Genomic DNA, 18,789 nt, shown 5'->3' with positions numbered 1-18,789 from the left:
TCACACAAACACACACACACACACACAGCATCTTCTCAGTTTTCAGTAAACTTCCCATCAGGCAGCTCTGTAACTGTTCCGTAGTGCAGCTTTGGGAGATTTTTCCTACATGTTCTAGCATATTTCTTCAGGGCGGTAACTTGATAAACGGGGGGAAGTTGGAGCGTCGGCAGGCAAACCAAGTGACTATATGTGCTTTGATGGGGCAGTCGTCGGGTACGGTGTGATGGTGCTGTATCTACCACAGAACATGCATCGTTACAAGTCAAAAAAGAAGGGGGCGGGGACAGTAGATAGTGAGTTACGAGTTTAAGGGTTTTTTTTGTCCTTTTTGAGCTCGTTTCGGCTTCACCTTCACTCGTCTTCATCTTCATCCTCGCCGTCGGAGAGAGAGGCACAGGGGTGGATCTGCCGGTATCTGTCCAACCACTTTTCCACCATCTGGGTGACTAAAGGGTGGTTGCGGCGCCGGGAGCTCTTCTGCATGGCGACCAGCACGCCTCCTTCGGTCACGCAGCAGTCCAACCACTCCCTCAGCAGCTTCTCCTGCTGCTCCTCGTTGCCCATCTGTCGCACGGAGATAAAAAAAAAGGACAAAAACGGGCCGTGAGCAGGGGCAAAAATAAAACTTAATGTTTAAAACAATCTCAAAGGTTTAGTTTTTAACAAACTAGTGTGATACACTGTAAAATAGAGAGATTTTATTCACTTTGCAGAGACACAAAATGCTATTTATTGGGGTAAAAATAAAAGACTTTTATGCTCAAAGCTAAACATAAAAAAAGAAAATTTTTGATATGTCTTCGAAAATACGTCTTCATTATCGTTCTGGCTCCAAACTGTAAAGCTATATTCACATCGCATTCAGCAACGTGCGTTCAAGCGTCTACTTTCAATGAAAACTCTTGCGTTCAAGCATACTCAAGTTTTTGGGCTCCATGTACAAAACGCATGGAGCAAGATTCATAAAAGTGCAAAAGAAGAAGCCCCTCCCTGCCTGTCCAGTGTGAATACTATAGGATAAACACATTCAAGCGCCTGCGTTTAGCGTGTCAAATGCCTGGTGTGCACGTCTTTCAGTCATAAGTAAAGCTTGAAGGAAATTCGGCTGCAGCAGTTTCGTATTATTTCAGTTTTTCACACTAGTCAAAAGAAACAAAAGCATTTGTGTTGTTTCTGCTTTTCTGCAGATGCTCTTAGAAACATGAAGTTCCACTTTCATACAATCTTGTAATAAGTGCAACTTCTCCTTTACAATAATAAATAAATAAAAAAAAAATCTACATCATCTTTTCAATTCTTCATTTCACTCTTTGACAAATAAGATCTTAGTTTTAAGTCTAATGCTTTCCAACCTCTTGTGCGGACAGGAAGTGTATGTGCAGCAGCTTCCTCTCGCTGTCCACCAGCGGTAAGAAGGTGACGGTGACGTCGTCGTCCGTGTTGAGGTTGGCGCCCGCACCGCGATTGTCGTAGCCGTCGTTCTCCATGGCCACCAGGGCGGAGAAGTGACCCCGTGTGTAGCCCAGAGCGATGGGGCTCTTCCAGCAGAAGCTCTGCTCCCACAGCAGAGGCAGGTACACACCTGAGGGCGCACAGAGCCGGTCAGACGGGATGCTCCAGCCGCACCGCCCGGGGGCGGAGCCAACCCGCCAGCTGTACACTGCAGCATCCTCACAAACAAGCTCGAAACTCAATAGTCTGCTCCTGGGACAAAAAGGTTATCCAGGGTTGTCCAAAATTGCAATGAAATTTCTATAAGTGTAAGAAATGTCTTCTTCTAGACATACATGATACATAGATGGAGAAAATTAATATCAATGTAGGAAAAACTCACTGAAATAACTGAAAATGACAAATGTTTTTGCTGTTTGTGATTATTTACTATTTGTGTTTTCTGTCATTATTTCATTAGAGTCCATATTTCCTGCAGAGATTTAGAAAATGTAGCAAAGCAGCCCCAGACCATAACCAAACCTCCACCGTGTTTCACAGTACAGACATTTCTTTTCATGGCTGATGACCATTTAATTTGTGGTTACTTTTACACCTGTGTGAATGTCTGGGTAGGTTTGTTATGAACCTTGACTTGTTTTGATGACCACAGTAAAAAAAAAAAAAAATATCACTTTATATTTACTAATCGTTTTTCATGTCTTACCTTGAAAGCGAGTGTATCCTAACGTTTCCCCACGGAAACTTTTGTAGTATTTCACTCCGTAGACTATGATCGGTCTTCGAAGAATATGTGCAAGAACAAAAATGTGGGTTTGCTCCAGGCTGGCCCCGGGCTTAAAAACAAAACAAACACACAAAAAGACATTTAAATGGATATTCAGCCCTACAGAAAGCAGAGATGCATCATTACAGCAGCTAAAATAAAAGCAGCTCATCATCTGTTGACAGCAGAAAGAGTTAAACTCTTTTAGATTAAGCAGATCTTCCAGAAAAGTGTCTGAATTTGAGTCTTTAAACTGTAGATTATAATTTACACAGAATAACAATGGCTGCAGTCTGTCAAACAATCAGCACTGGAAGGAGAGTTTTGTTTTATTGTAAACTTCTCTCACATCACTGCAGCTATAGTGAGGAGGTCCGACTCCGCCAACATGCTGCAGCCCTGTGGACGCTGCTTCTCAGCTTGCATTTGTACCAACAGAGCAGATGACATAACTGCCACTGTACAGGTTTTCGTTTCACGCAGCTTCAAAAATTGATTTGTGTGAAGATCTTTTCCGTCGAGCAGAAGCTTTCACTGCCAGCGGAGCGGCTCCTCCGCTAAACGCGTCTAATCCTGAGGTCACGTGTGCAGAAGTGCTGCATCAGCAGGCACGCCAGCAAAGTGGATCAGCTGTCCGTCAACCTCCAGCACCGTCCGACAGAGCCCCATGGTGCCCTTTCTGTAACCCACACATCATCCGCCTTCCCGATGATGGAGCCCAGCACATGAAATATCTTACCAAATTTTTAAAAATGGCCTTTTTTGAGCACTTTGAGACTAATTTAAGTCGTAAAAAGTAGAATTTATTTTTAAAATGGTGCATCAATTCATCTTTAGCTTCTTTTTGTACATCACAATACCCATTTTGCCCCAAAAATATCCTAAAATTAATTCTTCAATTTGCTTAATTTGGCGAAATTTCAAGAATGTATATTGTAATTTAATCTATAATATTCCTAATATGTAAGCATATTCTATGTCACTCCTGTGTTGCCATTAGGGACGTAAAATTGGGGGCTTTTCATCCGGATTACAAACGGGAAGAAACAGCGAAATATAAAAAAATGAATTACCTGACTGGCCAACGTCAGGATGAAAGCCCAGTCCTCCTGCCACTGCTCCTCTCGGAGGGAAAAATGTAAACCGAAGCTCTGCGAGTACCAGGACTCCCACTCCTTCCAGCGCGTGTAAAACCTGATGACACAACAAAACGTCTGGTGATGCTGAACTGTTTAGTTGGTTTCACAGCACTAGATTGTGCTAAATATCCACAGAAGTTTGAAGTGCATCTCTTTAGTCTTATTGAACTCTGGATATGACAAAGTGAAGGAAGTCTTCAAGTATCCTGAGGAAATGCCCCTCGACACATATGCAGGCCTCTTCAAGGAAAACATGAAAAACATAAAAAAACACGTCTGAAGAGGATTTTCTTTTTTTAATTACATGTATTATGTCAAAAATGAAGTGCAGCCAGATTCAAATTCCTTGCTTTTTTTTTTAAACAAAGAGCTCCTTTAAAATATGCAGAACAGCTGCAGGACATTGTTGTTTTTGAACCCAAGTAAAGCATCTTCATCAATCACTCGGTTCACTTTTTCTGGGTCAGTCGGGACGCGGAGAACACGTTGAGGTGAAAAACAGGAAAGCTACAGCAAACTCGGGAGGGAATGTGCGTCTTACCAGTGAGAGCAGTCGTGCAGGCTGTCGTGAAGGGTTTTTCGGAGGACGGAGTCCTTGTCGTAAATCCCCCAGGTGGCCTGCAGAACCGAGTCCAGCAGGCAGTCCCCCGCTGTGCGGTTCCACAGGGCGTACAGCCGGCTGTCCAGGCGCGTGCACAGCTCCAGGGACCAGTTGATGACAGGAGATTCCTCCTCAAGCTCTATTTATATAAAAATAAAAAAAACACTTGAATTGTTTCTTAAAAAGTCCTTTAAGACTAAATGATCACTGATTTTATTATCAAATGAATGAGGAGAAAAACCTTTCTGCACATCCCGATCCAGCACCTCATCCAACAGCTTCTCCTGAACCGCAGGTGGCAGGTCCTCAATATCTGTAAGCAGGTGACCGTATGACGCTACGCCCTTTATTTAGTAACAACACCCCTAAACTGAAAGCTTCATCAACCATAACGACCCACGGGGGGGGGCGGCATGCTTAGCAACACCACTCACTGCCTGACGTTCAGTCAATAGCACACTGTAAACACGGCTCTGTGGCGTGTGTGGCGCTGCTGTGCGTATCGAACGTTAACACTGGAGGCTATTCTCTATTCAATACTGTATGACATTGCTGAGAGCAGAATAAAAGTCCATTTGCAGCTTAATACTACTAATAACACGGAGCACCAGCTGGGTGGTAAAGCAGACAGATTTAGTGGGTGTAGTACCTGCAGGCAGGGTGAAAGTGACCAAGTCAGTGAGGAAGTAACAGGCGAGATCGCCCTTGCGCTGGTGCAGAGACGCTGTGATCTCCCTGCGGATCTGCTCCGTCAGCTCGGGACACACCATGGAGGGAATACACTTTGCAGCCTGTTGGCTAACCTGCAAGCACAGCAGTTCATGCAGATCAGCAGCTTGCTGAATTTCAAATTAGGATTGTCTGAAATATTGCTGTAAAATCTATTTGAAGCCAGTCTAGAAAAGCATGCTCATGTTTTGTGATTTGCTGCAAAAAGGTCACCTTTCCCTTCGCCCTCGGTGCCTTCCCTAATCATCGCTTGCGCTCCTTCCAAACCACATCAGCTCTGCATTATCATGTCCATTAGGAACCAATGACTGAAGCCAGACTAATCCTCCAGCTAATCCTCAAAGTGCATTTCTGCTGTCGCTACAGGCATCTGCCACACATCATCCACTTTGGGAAGGAACCATCAACAAGCAGACATGAGAGTCGTGAGGAGCAGACTAGCAGAGCAATTATAAGATGGCTTCAATTGGTTCCAAAAGGCCACAAATAAAAGCTGTAAAATGCATAAAACAATGTAGCCAATTATGCACAGATTTACTTTGCTTACCTCTGTCAGTAGTATGGCCAGCATGTCCTGCCTCTGGAAGCGGATAGCCAGATGAACCAGAGTGAAGCCGACATCGAACGCTGAGGAGCGGTTCAGCAGCTGCACCTCGTCGGCGGTCAATTGCCGCGCGATGTCGCCGCCGGATGACTTGTAGGCTTCCACTGCGGCCAGATCTCCCTCCACAACACCTGCAGCACAGGAAGCATTAGGAGAACTTCTTATTTACTAAAAAACACTGTGTTTCAGCAGAATTATTAAATGTTTAGCAGGTTGAACTGGAGCTTGCAATTAACACTTCATCCTCCACATCTCCCTGCAAGGTCTTATAAAGGTGATGCTAGTGACGTGAACAGATCTGCATAGACTCAGCTATCTGTCACTTCTGGTTCCCCTGACCTGCTTAAACCACTTCTCAATGGTTTAAGGGGAACCATCCATAAACCACAAAGAACCTAAACGTCCATCAAACTGTTCTGATACATGATGCAGATTGGTCACGACCACTTTCCATCCAGCGAGAAATTCAAAAACAGAAAACTGAATGTAAAGATCACCAAGTGTTTACGTCAGCAGTTCTCCTGCCTCTGACAGAGAGAACTGCCATCATACTGTCAGTCTACAAGTCAGTTGAACAGACAGGGCAGCAGGTTATGTTGAATTGCGTCAAACGGAGAGCAGAATGTGCAGATTAGCATCAAACACCTCCCTTTCTTTCCATTTCTGGACGTCCACATCTATTCTAAACAGAATACATCAAGGTGACAAAGGAAGAACTGAAACGCTGGCAGCTTTTAATGGCTTTTTTTTTTTAGAGGATGTTCTCCCAGAAAGAACAAAGAACTAATTTCTCATTTAACCAGAGCAGGGTGACATTTTGCAAATGCAGATCTGCAAAAAGCCGAGGAGCGATTTCAGCTGGAATATTCTGGAGTGTCAGGAATGTCAGAGAAACCGCACAAAAGCTCTTCCAACACTGTGACGTGATCTGGAAGTGGACAAACAACAAATAAACAAAGAGAGTAAGAAAAATTGTCCCAGTTTCTCCTGGTCTATCAAAAAATGTTATATCTCTGTTATCTAAAAACAGAAATGCCATTTATGACATACTGATACCATCATCAACGTGATTTCTGCTTAAGAAAAAATAAATAAACAAACATTACTCTGTCTTTTATAAAGCGATAAATATCTGGAAAGATAAATATAGCACTATAAAGCATGTTGTTAGGCAAAGTTTGCTTCTTTAAAGAAAGAAAGAAAGGTTTATTGTGAAAAGGGGTGCAAAGTTTATTCTTTTTATATATGTTTAGCAAAAATCTCAGTGGGAATAAGTCTCCGATTTTCATCTCTGCAGCCCAAAAATAGAGTCGAGGATGATGGTAACACGATTTCAACAAACAGCTATTTTTAGGAGTTGTTACATTGTCACGAGTGGCTGACAAAACGTTAAAAAAGACCAGTTTGAGGCAGAGGGAGAACCCATCTGTTTCAGTCACTTTGAAACAAAAAGACACAATTCCCAAAAAGAAACAATGGATTTGAGGGAATTCGGCTGCTGAGGCCAACAATACCAAAGTGAGGTGAGGAAGTGGTTGGCCTCTTGGCCAGAAAGTGCATAACTCTATACAGTCAGCTGACACTGTGAGTAACTAAATCAAAAAGCATGGAGAACATTTTGTATAAAAAACGTCCTCAAAAGTAGTAAATGCAATCAGTGCAAAGGTCGGGAGAGCTTGCTGATCACGTGTTGCCTTCGTGCTCCTTTGTTGACAGCTTCTCATATTTTGAGAGGTCTATTTTTGCCCCCCGCCTAAAGGCCCCTGTCGGGAACATAAGCACCTCTGTTTACAGAGTGTGTTGATCTTGTGCCAGGGCAGACTCTGGTCCACAGGCTCCGCTCTCACTGGGCAGCCCAGACGGCCCATTCATCCCCACCGGCTGGAAAGCACTCGCAACCTTTCGGTTTGTCACAGATGCTCTCAGAGCCGCACAAAAAAAGAATTTGATCCATTTTTTGCCACTGTTTTACTGATAAAAACAGCATAGATTTCAATAAAAAAAATAATATAATCTATATTAATTTATCTAAAAACAACTCACCGGCACATGCACTAAGGAATAACCAGTCTGTTTTCCTCATCCGGTTTCTGATCTGCTTGAGCTTCTTGAAATCCACCTCCTGCTCCTCTCTACTAACAGCTCCAGCTGCCAGCTCTATCCTCTGAAAGTCCTCTCTTTTGGCCATGGGAGGGGATCTCCGCTGACTCCCACTGCAGCTGCCCCTCCACCGTGCCACGTCCTGCTCAATGATCAGGGGTGAGGGCGCCGCGGTCTCGACCGGCTCCGTGGTTTCCTGGTTGCTGGGCTTGGGGAAGTCGCACAGCACACATGTTGTAGTGGTGGGCCAATTCTGGTAAGTGCACGCCGTGCATGTCCAATGCTGCTGGTGAGTGTTAAGTCTGTTCCTGTCATTATACTCCTCACAGGTGTCCACTGGAGAGTGAACACCAGGGCGGCAGCCTGACGTCTGGGGGGACTCGGTGGGGCTGCTGGTCCTCGGGCGCTGACACAAGCACTGTGTGCAACGGACGGCCCGAGGCCAGTTCAGATAGGTGCACATGTGGCAGGACCACTTGTTCGCAATCTCAGCCATGCTGGATGGTTTGACTCTCGGCCTAGCACTGGAGTCCGGGCAGATGAGGAGGCTGCTTCCCCGATCAGTTCTGGGAGGGTCCCATTCTGGACTGGGGTCCAGATCTGGACCGTTTTTGTAGGGTTCTTCTGTGATGATGGGACCCCTCATCCGGGGTGCACTACACATTGTACACTTGATAGCAGATGGCCAGTTCTCATAGGTGCAGTACTCACAGGACCACTTCCCCCTTTGTTCCGTCATTGTGGATCTGTTAGGTAGAATCCGGTTAGATGTGAGCCACGCATAAAAAAAATAATAAGTGATTTAAAGGAATTTAACCGACTGATACTTTTGTTTTAAGCTAAATTAGCTAATATACCAGCTAACTAACTATCGTTTAAGCTAACAAAATACGTTCTAAAACTTTTAAAAAGTAACAAAACAACTATAGTCTGCACACTTTTAATTATGTTGTTTTATCATAGATAATAGTTTGTAATTAATTAGTGAGCTATGTAGCAAAAATGAGGTTTGTTGTGATGTTTTTACAATTTAGGCTAACCTTGCTAGGTGGACAGCTAACCCCCGTATGTAAAACGTTAGCTAGCATCAAATGTAGCTCTTGACAACAATTATTCGGGGTAAAATATGACCAAATTTAACGTTTACATGAAAATAAAATTTAACGAGGAAACATTTTCTTACCGATTCGTGACTTCGTACGCCTTTAAAGCGCCGCTGCAAACCACAACAACCCCTTCTTCTTGTCCGGTCCCTCCTCCTGCTCAATCTAACCTTTCCCAATCTGAAGAAGACTCCCTCCTTTGCTCACATCTTTACCTTCGCGGTCGCATTAATCTCTCGGGGAACAAAGCGAGCCTTGCCAAGGTCTCCGAGCGCCTCTGTTCATGGTGCAAATCCGCAACTCTTCATGGTTTATACGGTCGCCGTCCTGTTTAATGGCGACGACGGCTCGACAAATCAGGGGCAGAGCCAAAATAAACGCTCGTCACCAGTCATATGGCGGAGCTCTCGAAGCTATTGGACGACGAGGAAACACTGGGAGGCGTTCACGAACTCGCTGGGACATCTAAAACTCAAGGGCATTTATCGTCAACAAAAAAAGCCCTAATCATAATTTTGACAAAACGTTACGTACATAAGAAAAAAATTGTCAGCAAAAACCTTTATTAAAAACATTTAAAGAAAAATAATTAAAATATATGGTAAGAAAAAAGTTTGTATTACTTCCAATTAAAGATCTATATTTTAATTTAATTTTTAACAGATTTATTTTTGCATTTGTTTGAGAAAAATATTTTGACATGTTCGTGTTTTAACCTCGGTGTACTGTACTTAAATATTACGCTCAAATGTATCCATAAAAAATGTTATTATCGTTATTATTATTTACTTTTTCTCTCTTTTTTTAAATTATGTGAATAATGCTTTAAAATAAATGTGAATTTCTAAATATACATGTATTTTTTTATTAACAATAATAATATGGCGTGATTTCTATTTATCTGGGTTTTTTTGCTTGTTTTTCTTTTACAAATTTCAAGTTTGAAATTATTATTATTATTATTATAAATACATATTTACTTCAAAGTTATATTTAAAAAAAAAGGAAAAAAACTAACAAATCTCGTATAAAATAAATGACTGTAAATGCTTGTGTTGGACTAATAAAGTTTTGGAGATTGAATCAACCCTTCAAAATGCATTTCCCCATAATCACATACGTCACCCCAATTCAATTGTATTTTCGACACGCCTCCTTTCTTACGTCACACGGAAATCATGGCAGTTGCCCTGCGCCGGTTACACCATGTTTCCCTCCACGTTTCTAACGGGCAGAGACTAGCTTATGACCTTGTCTCCAAATACAAGTTTAATTTATTTGCTACCAGGATAACTCCCAGCGCGAGGCAGGTGGCTTTCAGAAACGGAGCGGCGATATTTGTTGTGAATGAAAAACCAAACCTTAGCACTAATGGACCGCTTGGTTTACCGGGTACATGTTTAGACGACCCACGCGGGGTCCACGATGGGAAATACAACTCCTCCACGGCTGCTCTGTACGATGTCAACCCCTTTCACCCGGTGGATTCCGTCAGCAACGTGTGCTTCGAGGTGGAGGATGTGGAAAGGTCAGCGAGGGTTCTCCACCATCTGGGCTGCAGCTTCCTAGTTCCTCCTACCACAGTGGAGGATGAGAACGGGCTGGTCACCTACTCGGTGGTTAAATCGATCGTGGGAAACGTGTGCCACACATTAGTAGATAAGACCAAATATGGGGGCGTCTTCCTGCCTGGATTTGATGTGGCTGAGAAGGACTGGAGCTCGGAAGGTGGTTCTGGTTCTGTCACTCATTTTGATCACATCACCTATGCCTGCCCCAGGAAATCAACCCAGCAGGTGATGAGCTGGTATGAGAAGATGTTTGGTTTCCAGAGGTTTTTCATTGATAGGTAAGAAACTAATTATATATACTAATATGAATTTTTCAAAGTTGTCATAAATTATTTTTCTGTGTAGAAGTGAAGATGTGGACGAAGGTTTTGTAGTCAACCAGAAAGGCGTTGGACTACGACTCACTGCCATGCAGTACTGGAAGTGCAGTAAAGCCGGCATCAGTGTCCCCTTTGCAGACAGAAAAGAGCCCGACTGCAAGTTTGTCATTGCAGAATCACTGCCTCATCAAGGTAAAAAAGCTCCCTAAATCCCCTCATTTTCACTTCTGTTTTTAATCTTCTCATGCCGGCACACATTTCAGGTCGTAACCAGGTTGACACCTTCCTGGAGCAGCATAGAGCCGCTGGGATCCAGCACATTGCACTGTACACCAACAACATCGTCTCCACTGCAAACCTGATGGCTGCTGCTGGTGTGCAGTTCTTCTCCCCTCCTCCTGCATACTACACTGAGGTCAGAATCACCCAGCTCACTTCCTTTAGAAAGAGAGTTATTTACATTTGTCATATAAATTCAGACGTGTAGCATGTAGAAATATATCACTTTTTGAACATTAAAATGTCAATTTTTATGAATTATTGTCATGTTATACTACGCAATATTTCTAAAAAATAAACTGTAACGGTTAAAATTTCTGCCCCATCCTTACCTTAAATAATTGTAAATTAGACAATATTTTCATAACATTTTTCATTTGTTTTAGTAGAAAACAAAAAAAGCTTTTATTTGGTCATAAAAACACTTTAAACTATAAAGAGATATAATCAAAAAGAAGGGAAATCTTTCAAAATTGAGTAAATTTTACACAGTAAAAGATGGTTGTTATGGTGATAAGACGTCCTCCTTTTTATAATTTTATGTTAGTGGAAAAACATTATTTAATACATTATTTTAGTTTTAGCCGTAATAATTTATTTTAATTGTATTTATTTGTTGATGTACTTCCAAGTATATACTCATTCAAAAAAATAAGCTGTATTTAAAAAAAAAATCCCCGGTCTCTATCTTTACATCACATGACCAAAAGTTCGGACCAGGATTGTGTTTGAAAACATCTTGGACTTTTTTTTTTTCATGTGCGATGCAGGTGGGAAAACAGCTGGAAATAGAGGAAGCGGGACACGACCCTCAGGTTCTGGCCCAACATGGAATTCTCCTGGATACTGATCTCCACTCGGATCCACCAGCTCAGGAAGCATCCAGGGAAAACAGGAGGTGAATCACACTCGAAAACTGGAATATTTAAAAAAATGTTTAAGCATTTAAAACGTATTTTCCTGTTAACTTTTTAAATATAATAATGTATGCATCATGTTGGGAATTCTGTGGGGGTATACAATATTGGAAATTGAAAACTTCAATGCAGTTTTTAAGAAGAGACATCTTTTTTTCTATAAAGAAATCATTTTATATTTTTGTAGAAAACAAATTTGTGGAAAGAATAAAAGCACTAAGTTTTGAGGATTAAAAAAACACAATATATAATTCAAAAATGTACATGGAAAACTGTTTTATAGAGTTTTATGACATCTTCTGTCAAATAATGAAAGCATGTAAGGAATAATATGTGTCTGGGCTTGTTTTGACAGATACCTTCTTCAGGTGTTCACCAAGCCCATATTTGCAGAGGACACCTTCTTCCTGGAGCTGATAGAACGAAGAGGAGCGACGGGGTTCGGCGAGGGAAACATCAAGGCGTTGTGGAGATCCGTGCAGGCATACATGGAGAACGAGCTAGGCAAAGAAACCTGTGAGACGTTTGACCAAAGGCGGGATTCACAAAGTGTGGGATCATCAGAAGCTTAGCAGACAGATTCTTAGAGTTTTATTTATTACATCAACTCTGCATTTGTGGCAACAAAATTAGATTTTCTGGACAGAATATACAAACTTATATTATTTAAGTGTTTTTGTCCTTGCTGAAACTATCTGCACAAAAAATGTTGCATTTAGACTTATAATATATATAATAAAAAAACTCCTACTAAAGCTGCTAATACCCAATGTTTTCCAAATAAATAAAACAAGAAGAAGGAATCGGTAAAAAAAAAAGAAAAAAAAAAAAGCCACAACACTTTATTTTAATTCTGCATCTGATTACATCTGCACAAAACTACTAATAGTTGAGATGTTTAAAACTGCAAGCCAGACTTCAACATGTGGGGAAGGTTTATTCACTCCTGGAGGGGAACAAAGTGGTTTATGCACTAAAAGCTCCTAAAAATGTACGTATTTGCAGCTCAGAGTTTGCTATATTGTCCTGGAAAAATAAAAAAAACTTTTTTTGAACTCTGCGTCTATTGTGTTTTGCGGTGTGGTGTTTATTTTAATTAACTACTATTAGGTATGAGCAAAATGTATTAATCTGCCAAATGTAAAAAAATACCTTTTTTAAACCTTGTCTACGCAGAAGGAACTTTTTTGTAATTACAGCTGTCCACATCTATTGCTGTTTTGCATCAATGATTGAAAAATAATGATTGCATTTCATGGTCCTAAATAAGAATAATTTAAAAATATAAATAATTTGGATTATTTTAAAAACAGTGGAATTATGCAACATTTTTCTAACTTGAACAGACCCCTTCAGGCAGCTGCTTCTCTTCAAAGATTTGGTTTTCGAGTCTTTTCGAGGGGATTTTTAAACCCACGTCAATGTGCCAGTTCAATTAAGTCGCCTATAAACACTGTAGGAGAACATTAATGGGACAGGTGAGAAGCAGTTCGATTTAGATGGGTGTTCCTTCAAATGCTTTTTAGTACTCTGACTAGAGCTACAGAAGACCACAAAAATACTCCAGAAATTTACTTCCCCCACAAGCACTCTGAAAAAGAACTCCTGTACTTCTTCATTTTGACAAATGGTGTCAGTGTTTTTCCTTTAATCATCTATCACTGTTCTGGGTAAAACTATGTGTTCAGAAGTTTATATTTTTAGCACAAAAATTATTAAAAATAGGCTACAATATTACACAAATGTACTCTTAATTATTCAGTTATTTAAGAAAAACTTTTACAAGTTTGAGTTTTTACACTTTTTGGCAAAAAAAAATCTTTAACTTATATAGTTGAGTATTTTGATTCTGAAAAAAAAAGGATTTAGTGCTTGTTAAAGTTGAAGCTATCTGTGGTGACGGGAGTCTTTTCAGCCATCTGTCTCCAGCCGCAGTGAGCCACAGATGGCCCCTCAGCTTTCTGCATAGGGTTTCTGGAAAATCTCCTGTTTTACTGTTCACCATATGCAAACTGCAACCTCATTAAGAAACAAACACAGGAAGATTAAGACTTCTAATTCTCCTGCATCATTTATTTAAGAATATTTTTGCCTTTTATGGGGGTAAGGGTTGTAGCACACTGCCCCCTGTGGCGGTGGTTGTTATAACACATTTTCAGACATGAACTCAGAAAGTGGAATTGTGAAATCCTCCTTACTCAAAAAGCTTTTTGCCAGTTATCTGAGAATATTACAAGTCAATCTAATAATACATATTCATATATTCTCAAAAATGAATTTTGTTTATTAAAATGTTCTTAAGTCATAAAGCTCACACAGTAGATAAACCCTGAGTGGCCCTAAACACAAAGGGCAGACAGCCTAAAACCGAGGAGGGTAGTTCTAACAGTATGGGGCAGATTAGTAGCACAGAACAGATGTTATAGTTTGATTAACAATAGTGTTTGCCAGGGGTAAGAGACACTCCCCACCCTCGTGAGGCCCAGCTTGGTACCGTCTGTCCATTCAAACTATGTCAGGCTACTGTATAGTGTTGAAAGGCTGGAAAGTACTTTACCAATTTTAAAATCCAAAACACTTGTTTTATTGTTGGTATTACATGTTTTTCTATAAATACATAAAGTTAAGGAGAAAAGATTACTAGTACTTGTGTATATGACCTCAACTTGTTTATTAATAAAAAGACTTTAGATTAGGGGTCTGCAGCCTTCAGCTATTGTGGCTCTTTAATTTATGAAAGATAAATAGCTTAAAACATAACTGCAAAGTAAAAAATAAGTAATTAAAAACTAATTTATATACATTTGAAGAACAGTATGCATCACTCAATGAGGCTCATTGCTGTAATTTTCCAACAATCAATTCTTTGTCATAATAAAACCCTTTGACAGATGTTTTTAGCTCATTTTACCACAAATATCAATTTGATGTCAGTAAGCACATCATGAACTGATACAAGTTAAATTCTAATGTGCCAAATTATAAGGTCAATTTTATTTTTTTGAACAAATTCAATGATTTTAAGTAGGCCTTGTAGTTGGAAAAAGCATTAAGGATAACTCAATTAGCTCTGATTAAATTTTAGTTTGTTAGATTTTTGAATTTCTGACAGAGATTCACTACAAACAGTAAAATAAACATTTTTTTTAAATTAATGTCGACATAATTCCAGCTTTTACTAGATTTGTTGCATTGAGATGATCCTTTGTGGTACATGTTTTATTTTGAAAGGAAGTCATGTGAATTTCTTGAAAGAGTTGTAAACTATTAATTTTTTTGAAGCTATTTGTGTTTGCTTTATTGACCCCCCCCCACCCCACCCCCCCCCAAAAGAAAACAATGTAATCTATATTTGATTAGAATAGCATACATAAATAAAAATCTGTGTTTAAATTTCTCTAAAGGAGTGAAGGGAGACTTCGGTGATAAAAGTCTTACATTAAGTTACGTTTTCCTTTAACAGTTACACAATTTATTTATTTATTTTGGTAACATGACTGTTTATCACAAAGTTGTGTTGTCAATACTCAGTATCTAAAACTGTGATTACCTTTTATTGCTTCGGGACAGATTGTACCACTAATGTCAAGTGCGGGGGTAGGTCGAATAAAAAAAATATATTTTTAAATAACCCCTAATTTATCTTTATTTATATGAAAATCTAACTAACATTAAATGTTAAGAGTAATTTGCTGAATAATCACAAAATATTTCGTCAAAACACGGAAAAAGTTGACACATTTAGTTATAGAACACCCCTACCCAGTGTCAAACATGGTACGGCTCATGTATGTTGTCACAGGCTCATTAGCGTGTAGTCTTGTCGGACAGTAGTGCACTGGGGCAATAATGTAGTTTGCTGTGGCAGACGAAGAAGTGAACACCTCGCCCTACGAACCGTCTTCCTCATCTGTGTTTCTTCAGAAACAAAACTCACCATGGCTCCTCGAAGCTAACCCGCTGGATGTTGGGAATCTACTCTAAAAACTTGTAAGTTGTAGTTTCATTTGAACTTATGACAACTTACTTTCAAAGAAGCTAACTCAACATCTGTGCTAACAGTAAAAATGTTAGGTTTGAGGCTCAATTTGGGCTTCAAAGGTGTCTTTTTAATCATAGAGGAGGACTTTTGGGATGCCAGTCTGAGTTAGAAGAGTCAAAGTAGATGCAAACACAACTCAAAGGAGCTAGCTTAGCTGCCTCTCCTCATGTGAGCTTTCTTAGCTGTTTTTTTTCTTTTGTTTTGTCTGGAGTGAAACACAAATGCCTCTCGAGGTTTGTGTTTTTTAACATTTCTTTTTCTACTCACATGGTTTCTCGACGTAAATAAACACGTTTTAGATAATACCTGTCATAGTAAGTTTTGCTGTGAGAGTGCTCGGCTAGTTTGACCTAAAAAACACAATTTAAATCAGATTATTTGCCTAAAAGTTTGATTAAATGCTTTTATTTTGGTTAGCTTGTCTTTGAAGGACACTTTGAACCTAATTGGGTTTCCCCTCTTGTGTAAAGCCTGCATGGTTACATGTTTGGTGGCAAATGTATGTTCTAATCCCATTATGTTGTGATGTGTAAACTGCTGTGCAGTTCCTGATTTAACCAGCCTTCCCTTCAGGTATAAAATAACTGCTGGCTGACGCTCGCTATTACAGATTTAGAAGCTGTATTGGGATCATCAAAACAGAAACTTGTTAAACCTGAACTCCTCTGGGTTCTATTTCTATTATGTTTTTGAACAGCTGAAGCTACACAAGTGCCTTTTTACAATTCCAAAGACTTTTCCTTTTGGTCCATTTAAATGTATGCATGAATTTCCATTTTTGAGCTCATATATCGCCATGTGAAGTTAAAAATTGTGTTTGCTTTGTGGGATTTTTTTTTTTTTTTTTTTTTTTTTGGAGCACCACTTTCCTTGCCAAACTCATTTCCCTTTCATAGGGGATTTCAAAATAAGTTTTTTTCTAGAAGAGGTTGGTCACTTGGGGAGTTTACAGGCCCCTTTCTTCAACCGTCAAAGCATCCACCTGAAAAGTTTGGCAGCACTTTATGAAATTAAAACAACCAACGACAACTATGAAGTAGTAGAGCTCAAATGCAAAATAATCTGCTTCCTCTTTTCCTTTCCAGACCACATGGAATGTTTTGATGTTTTGTCATGACAACATTTTCCCATCTTGAAGATGTTCACACTTATTTTTGTACTTTTTCATGATTATTTCTTCTATTGTAACTGTAATAGAGCCACGTTCTCCCCATTCTTCTGCATCTCCTGCCTGAGTCCTGGGTAATTTAAAGATGTTGTTCGTTTTAGCCTTTTAGTGGACTGCATTGCTTTCCAATTTGGACGGGTTCCCCCAGAGCCTTCATTACAAAGCCCAACAAACCCCCTCGTTCTGCATAAAACGTCTACAGTGCAAGTGATTATGGAAGAGATAATTAAACAGCAGGCATGCTTCAAAATGTAGGCCTCCCTGGCTGCCATGCATCGCCATGCTGAGCCTTTGTGTTTATGGTAAGTGGGCAGCTGCATGCCTGTGAGACCTTGGCTGTACCCCAGACCCTCAACTGAGCCTGATAACTACTATTGAAGCCTCGTGGCCATGCTCATTTCTGACTATTCAGTCGCTCCTTTAAAAAATCTAGAGTGAGCCTCCTGGCTGACTTAGTCTAATTTCTGTAAGCTTGCCGACAGCTGTGGGCTAGCCAGTACATAATAGGTTTTAAACTTTTTTTTCTGCTCCCAGTTACTCAGCTTTGGCGATCCCGAGTAGCACCTGCCTTTTGAAGAACTTAAGTAATGAGAAAACCAGCTTAGAACCCTTCAGGAACATCTAGAGCAGACAGCTATATCAGCATGCCCAGCTTTATGACCCTCAAAGCTACGTGAGTGTGAGTTCAGATAAGGTAGCTGTATGTACCAATGTTCTGTAGCATTCAAATTTTCTCCTAATAATAACTTTTTTAAATTTTTGTTGTTGCATCCCACATTTTTTTATTTAGTTTTTAAACCCCACTTTGATTAAATAAAAAAACAACATATTTTCGATGTTTTTTTATGTTCTTGTGGCATTTTTTTTAATGGAGGACACATTTAAAGAAAATTAAGCTAACAAATGTGTTTCTTTATTCAAGTTGTTGGGAATCAGAACCAGATGCAAAAATGTCTGATTGTATTTGTGACGTAGGCGGACAAATACATCAATGTACATCTTCGTTTTCGTCGTCTGAGCTGACATCTGGCTCAAAACTGTATATAGCTTCAATATAACTCGCCATTTTTGTTTCACTGGTAATGTTAGATTGGAGGTGTGAGGGGCTAATGGTGTAAACAGAGTGCTCTCAGCAACGAGAAGAGGAAGAGGGGTACCAATGGTCAACTTGGAGGGGAATTTCGGATGAACTCCTGCCGCTCTGCAGAAACTTTGTCCTCTAAAATGACACAGGTTTTTATTACTTTAGGCTAAAAATGACAATCATAATTAAATATCACTGTGAACATTTTTTTTAAAATCGATCAAATGATGATTGGAGCTGGTCTTTAAGTTGGGTCATATCAGGTGTTGCATTTAGGAACACTATCCTGGGATTTCCCAGAATGCTATTTGGTCAGTAATCCTAAATATGAAGTCTGAAAAATCAGGATTTGTGTTGCATTTTGTCTTAGTTTCACAGGAGTGGAGTTAAAGTGTGTCCATTAGTCTGTAGAAGGAAAATCCATCATATCAAATAGTTGTTTTCAGCAGCTGCACCAGTGCTATAAATGGATTAGAATTAGCAGTAATTGTCAGTTAGACACAAAGCTGCCAAATCCTTATGTAATGGTGGTCTAGCTGGTGGGATTACTGACTCAAACACTGTAATAGCTCTCCTCCTGTTATTTATTTATTTTTTCACACTTGTTACTCATCGCATGTTGTCGTGCGAGTTTGCAGAACAACTAAATGACATTAAAATGGACTCCTGCTTCAAGCCAGCTCAGTTGCTGCTGTTTTATCTGCTTTTTCCTGTGCATAAACGCTTCTGGCAGCCCAGTCGAAGCGAGGCGACCACAAAGGAAACCCGGGGTCTCATCTGCTCGTCCAAAAGCGTCGCTCTTGACTTTCAAGACGAGCGTCCAGCTCTGCAGAGTTTGCCACAAGTCAGTCAAAGACGCCTGTAAGAGCATATGATGGGAAGCTGAAGGAAGCGTCCTAAAACCTTCTTCC

At 40.1% G+C, this 18,789-nt stretch overlaps 3 protein-coding genes across 3 annotated transcripts in view; 2 read left to right on the top strand and 1 right to left on the bottom strand.

Annotated features, from left to right (window-relative positions):
- zranb1a (zinc finger, RAN-binding domain containing 1a) overlaps positions 1 to 8,938 on the bottom strand; it is a gene marked incomplete in the record, with an annotated part of 9,261 nt that extends 323 nt beyond the window's left edge. Inside the window, 10 exon segments of the mRNA XM_024284453.2 lie at positions 11 to 567; positions 1,356 to 1,585; positions 2,162 to 2,291; positions 3,295 to 3,415; positions 3,902 to 4,100; positions 4,203 to 4,274; positions 4,611 to 4,764; positions 5,238 to 5,425; positions 7,338 to 8,140; positions 8,578 to 8,938. Coding sequence (XP_024140221.1) covers positions 355 to 567; positions 1,356 to 1,585; positions 2,162 to 2,291; positions 3,295 to 3,415; positions 3,902 to 4,100; positions 4,203 to 4,274; positions 4,611 to 4,764; positions 5,238 to 5,425; positions 7,338 to 8,133 — 2,103 coding nt within the window.
- Positions 8,939 to 9,481: 543 nt separating this feature from the next.
- On the top strand, positions 9,482 to 12,644 carry hpdl (4-hydroxyphenylpyruvate dioxygenase-like). Its single transcript, XM_024285227.2, has 5 exons — positions 9,482 to 10,346; positions 10,414 to 10,580; positions 10,652 to 10,803; positions 11,438 to 11,565; positions 11,940 to 12,644. The coding sequence occupies exons 1-5, from the start codon at positions 9,676 to 9,678 to the stop codon at positions 12,154 to 12,156; spliced, it is 1,335 nt and encodes a 444-aa protein (XP_024140995.1). The 5' UTR covers positions 9,482 to 9,675; the 3' UTR covers positions 12,157 to 12,644.
- Positions 12,645 to 15,394: 2,750 nt separating this feature from the next.
- fam53b (family with sequence similarity 53 member B) overlaps positions 15,395 to 18,789 on the top strand; it is a 12,439-nt gene continuing 9,044 nt past the window's right edge. Inside the window, exon 1 of the mRNA XM_024285228.2 lies at positions 15,395 to 15,574. The gene's annotated coding sequence lies outside the window, so the exon portion shown is untranslated. The remainder of the gene's footprint in view (positions 15,575 to 18,789) is intronic.

This window comes from Oryzias melastigma, linkage group LG19 (genome assembly GCF_002922805.2).
Source record: "Oryzias melastigma strain HK-1 linkage group LG19, ASM292280v2, whole genome shotgun sequence".
Classification (NCBI taxonomy): Eukaryota; Metazoa; Chordata; class Actinopteri; order Beloniformes; family Adrianichthyidae; genus Oryzias; species Oryzias melastigma.
Note: the sequence above shows the minus strand (reverse complement) of the source record. Positions and strands in the feature narration are given on the sequence as shown.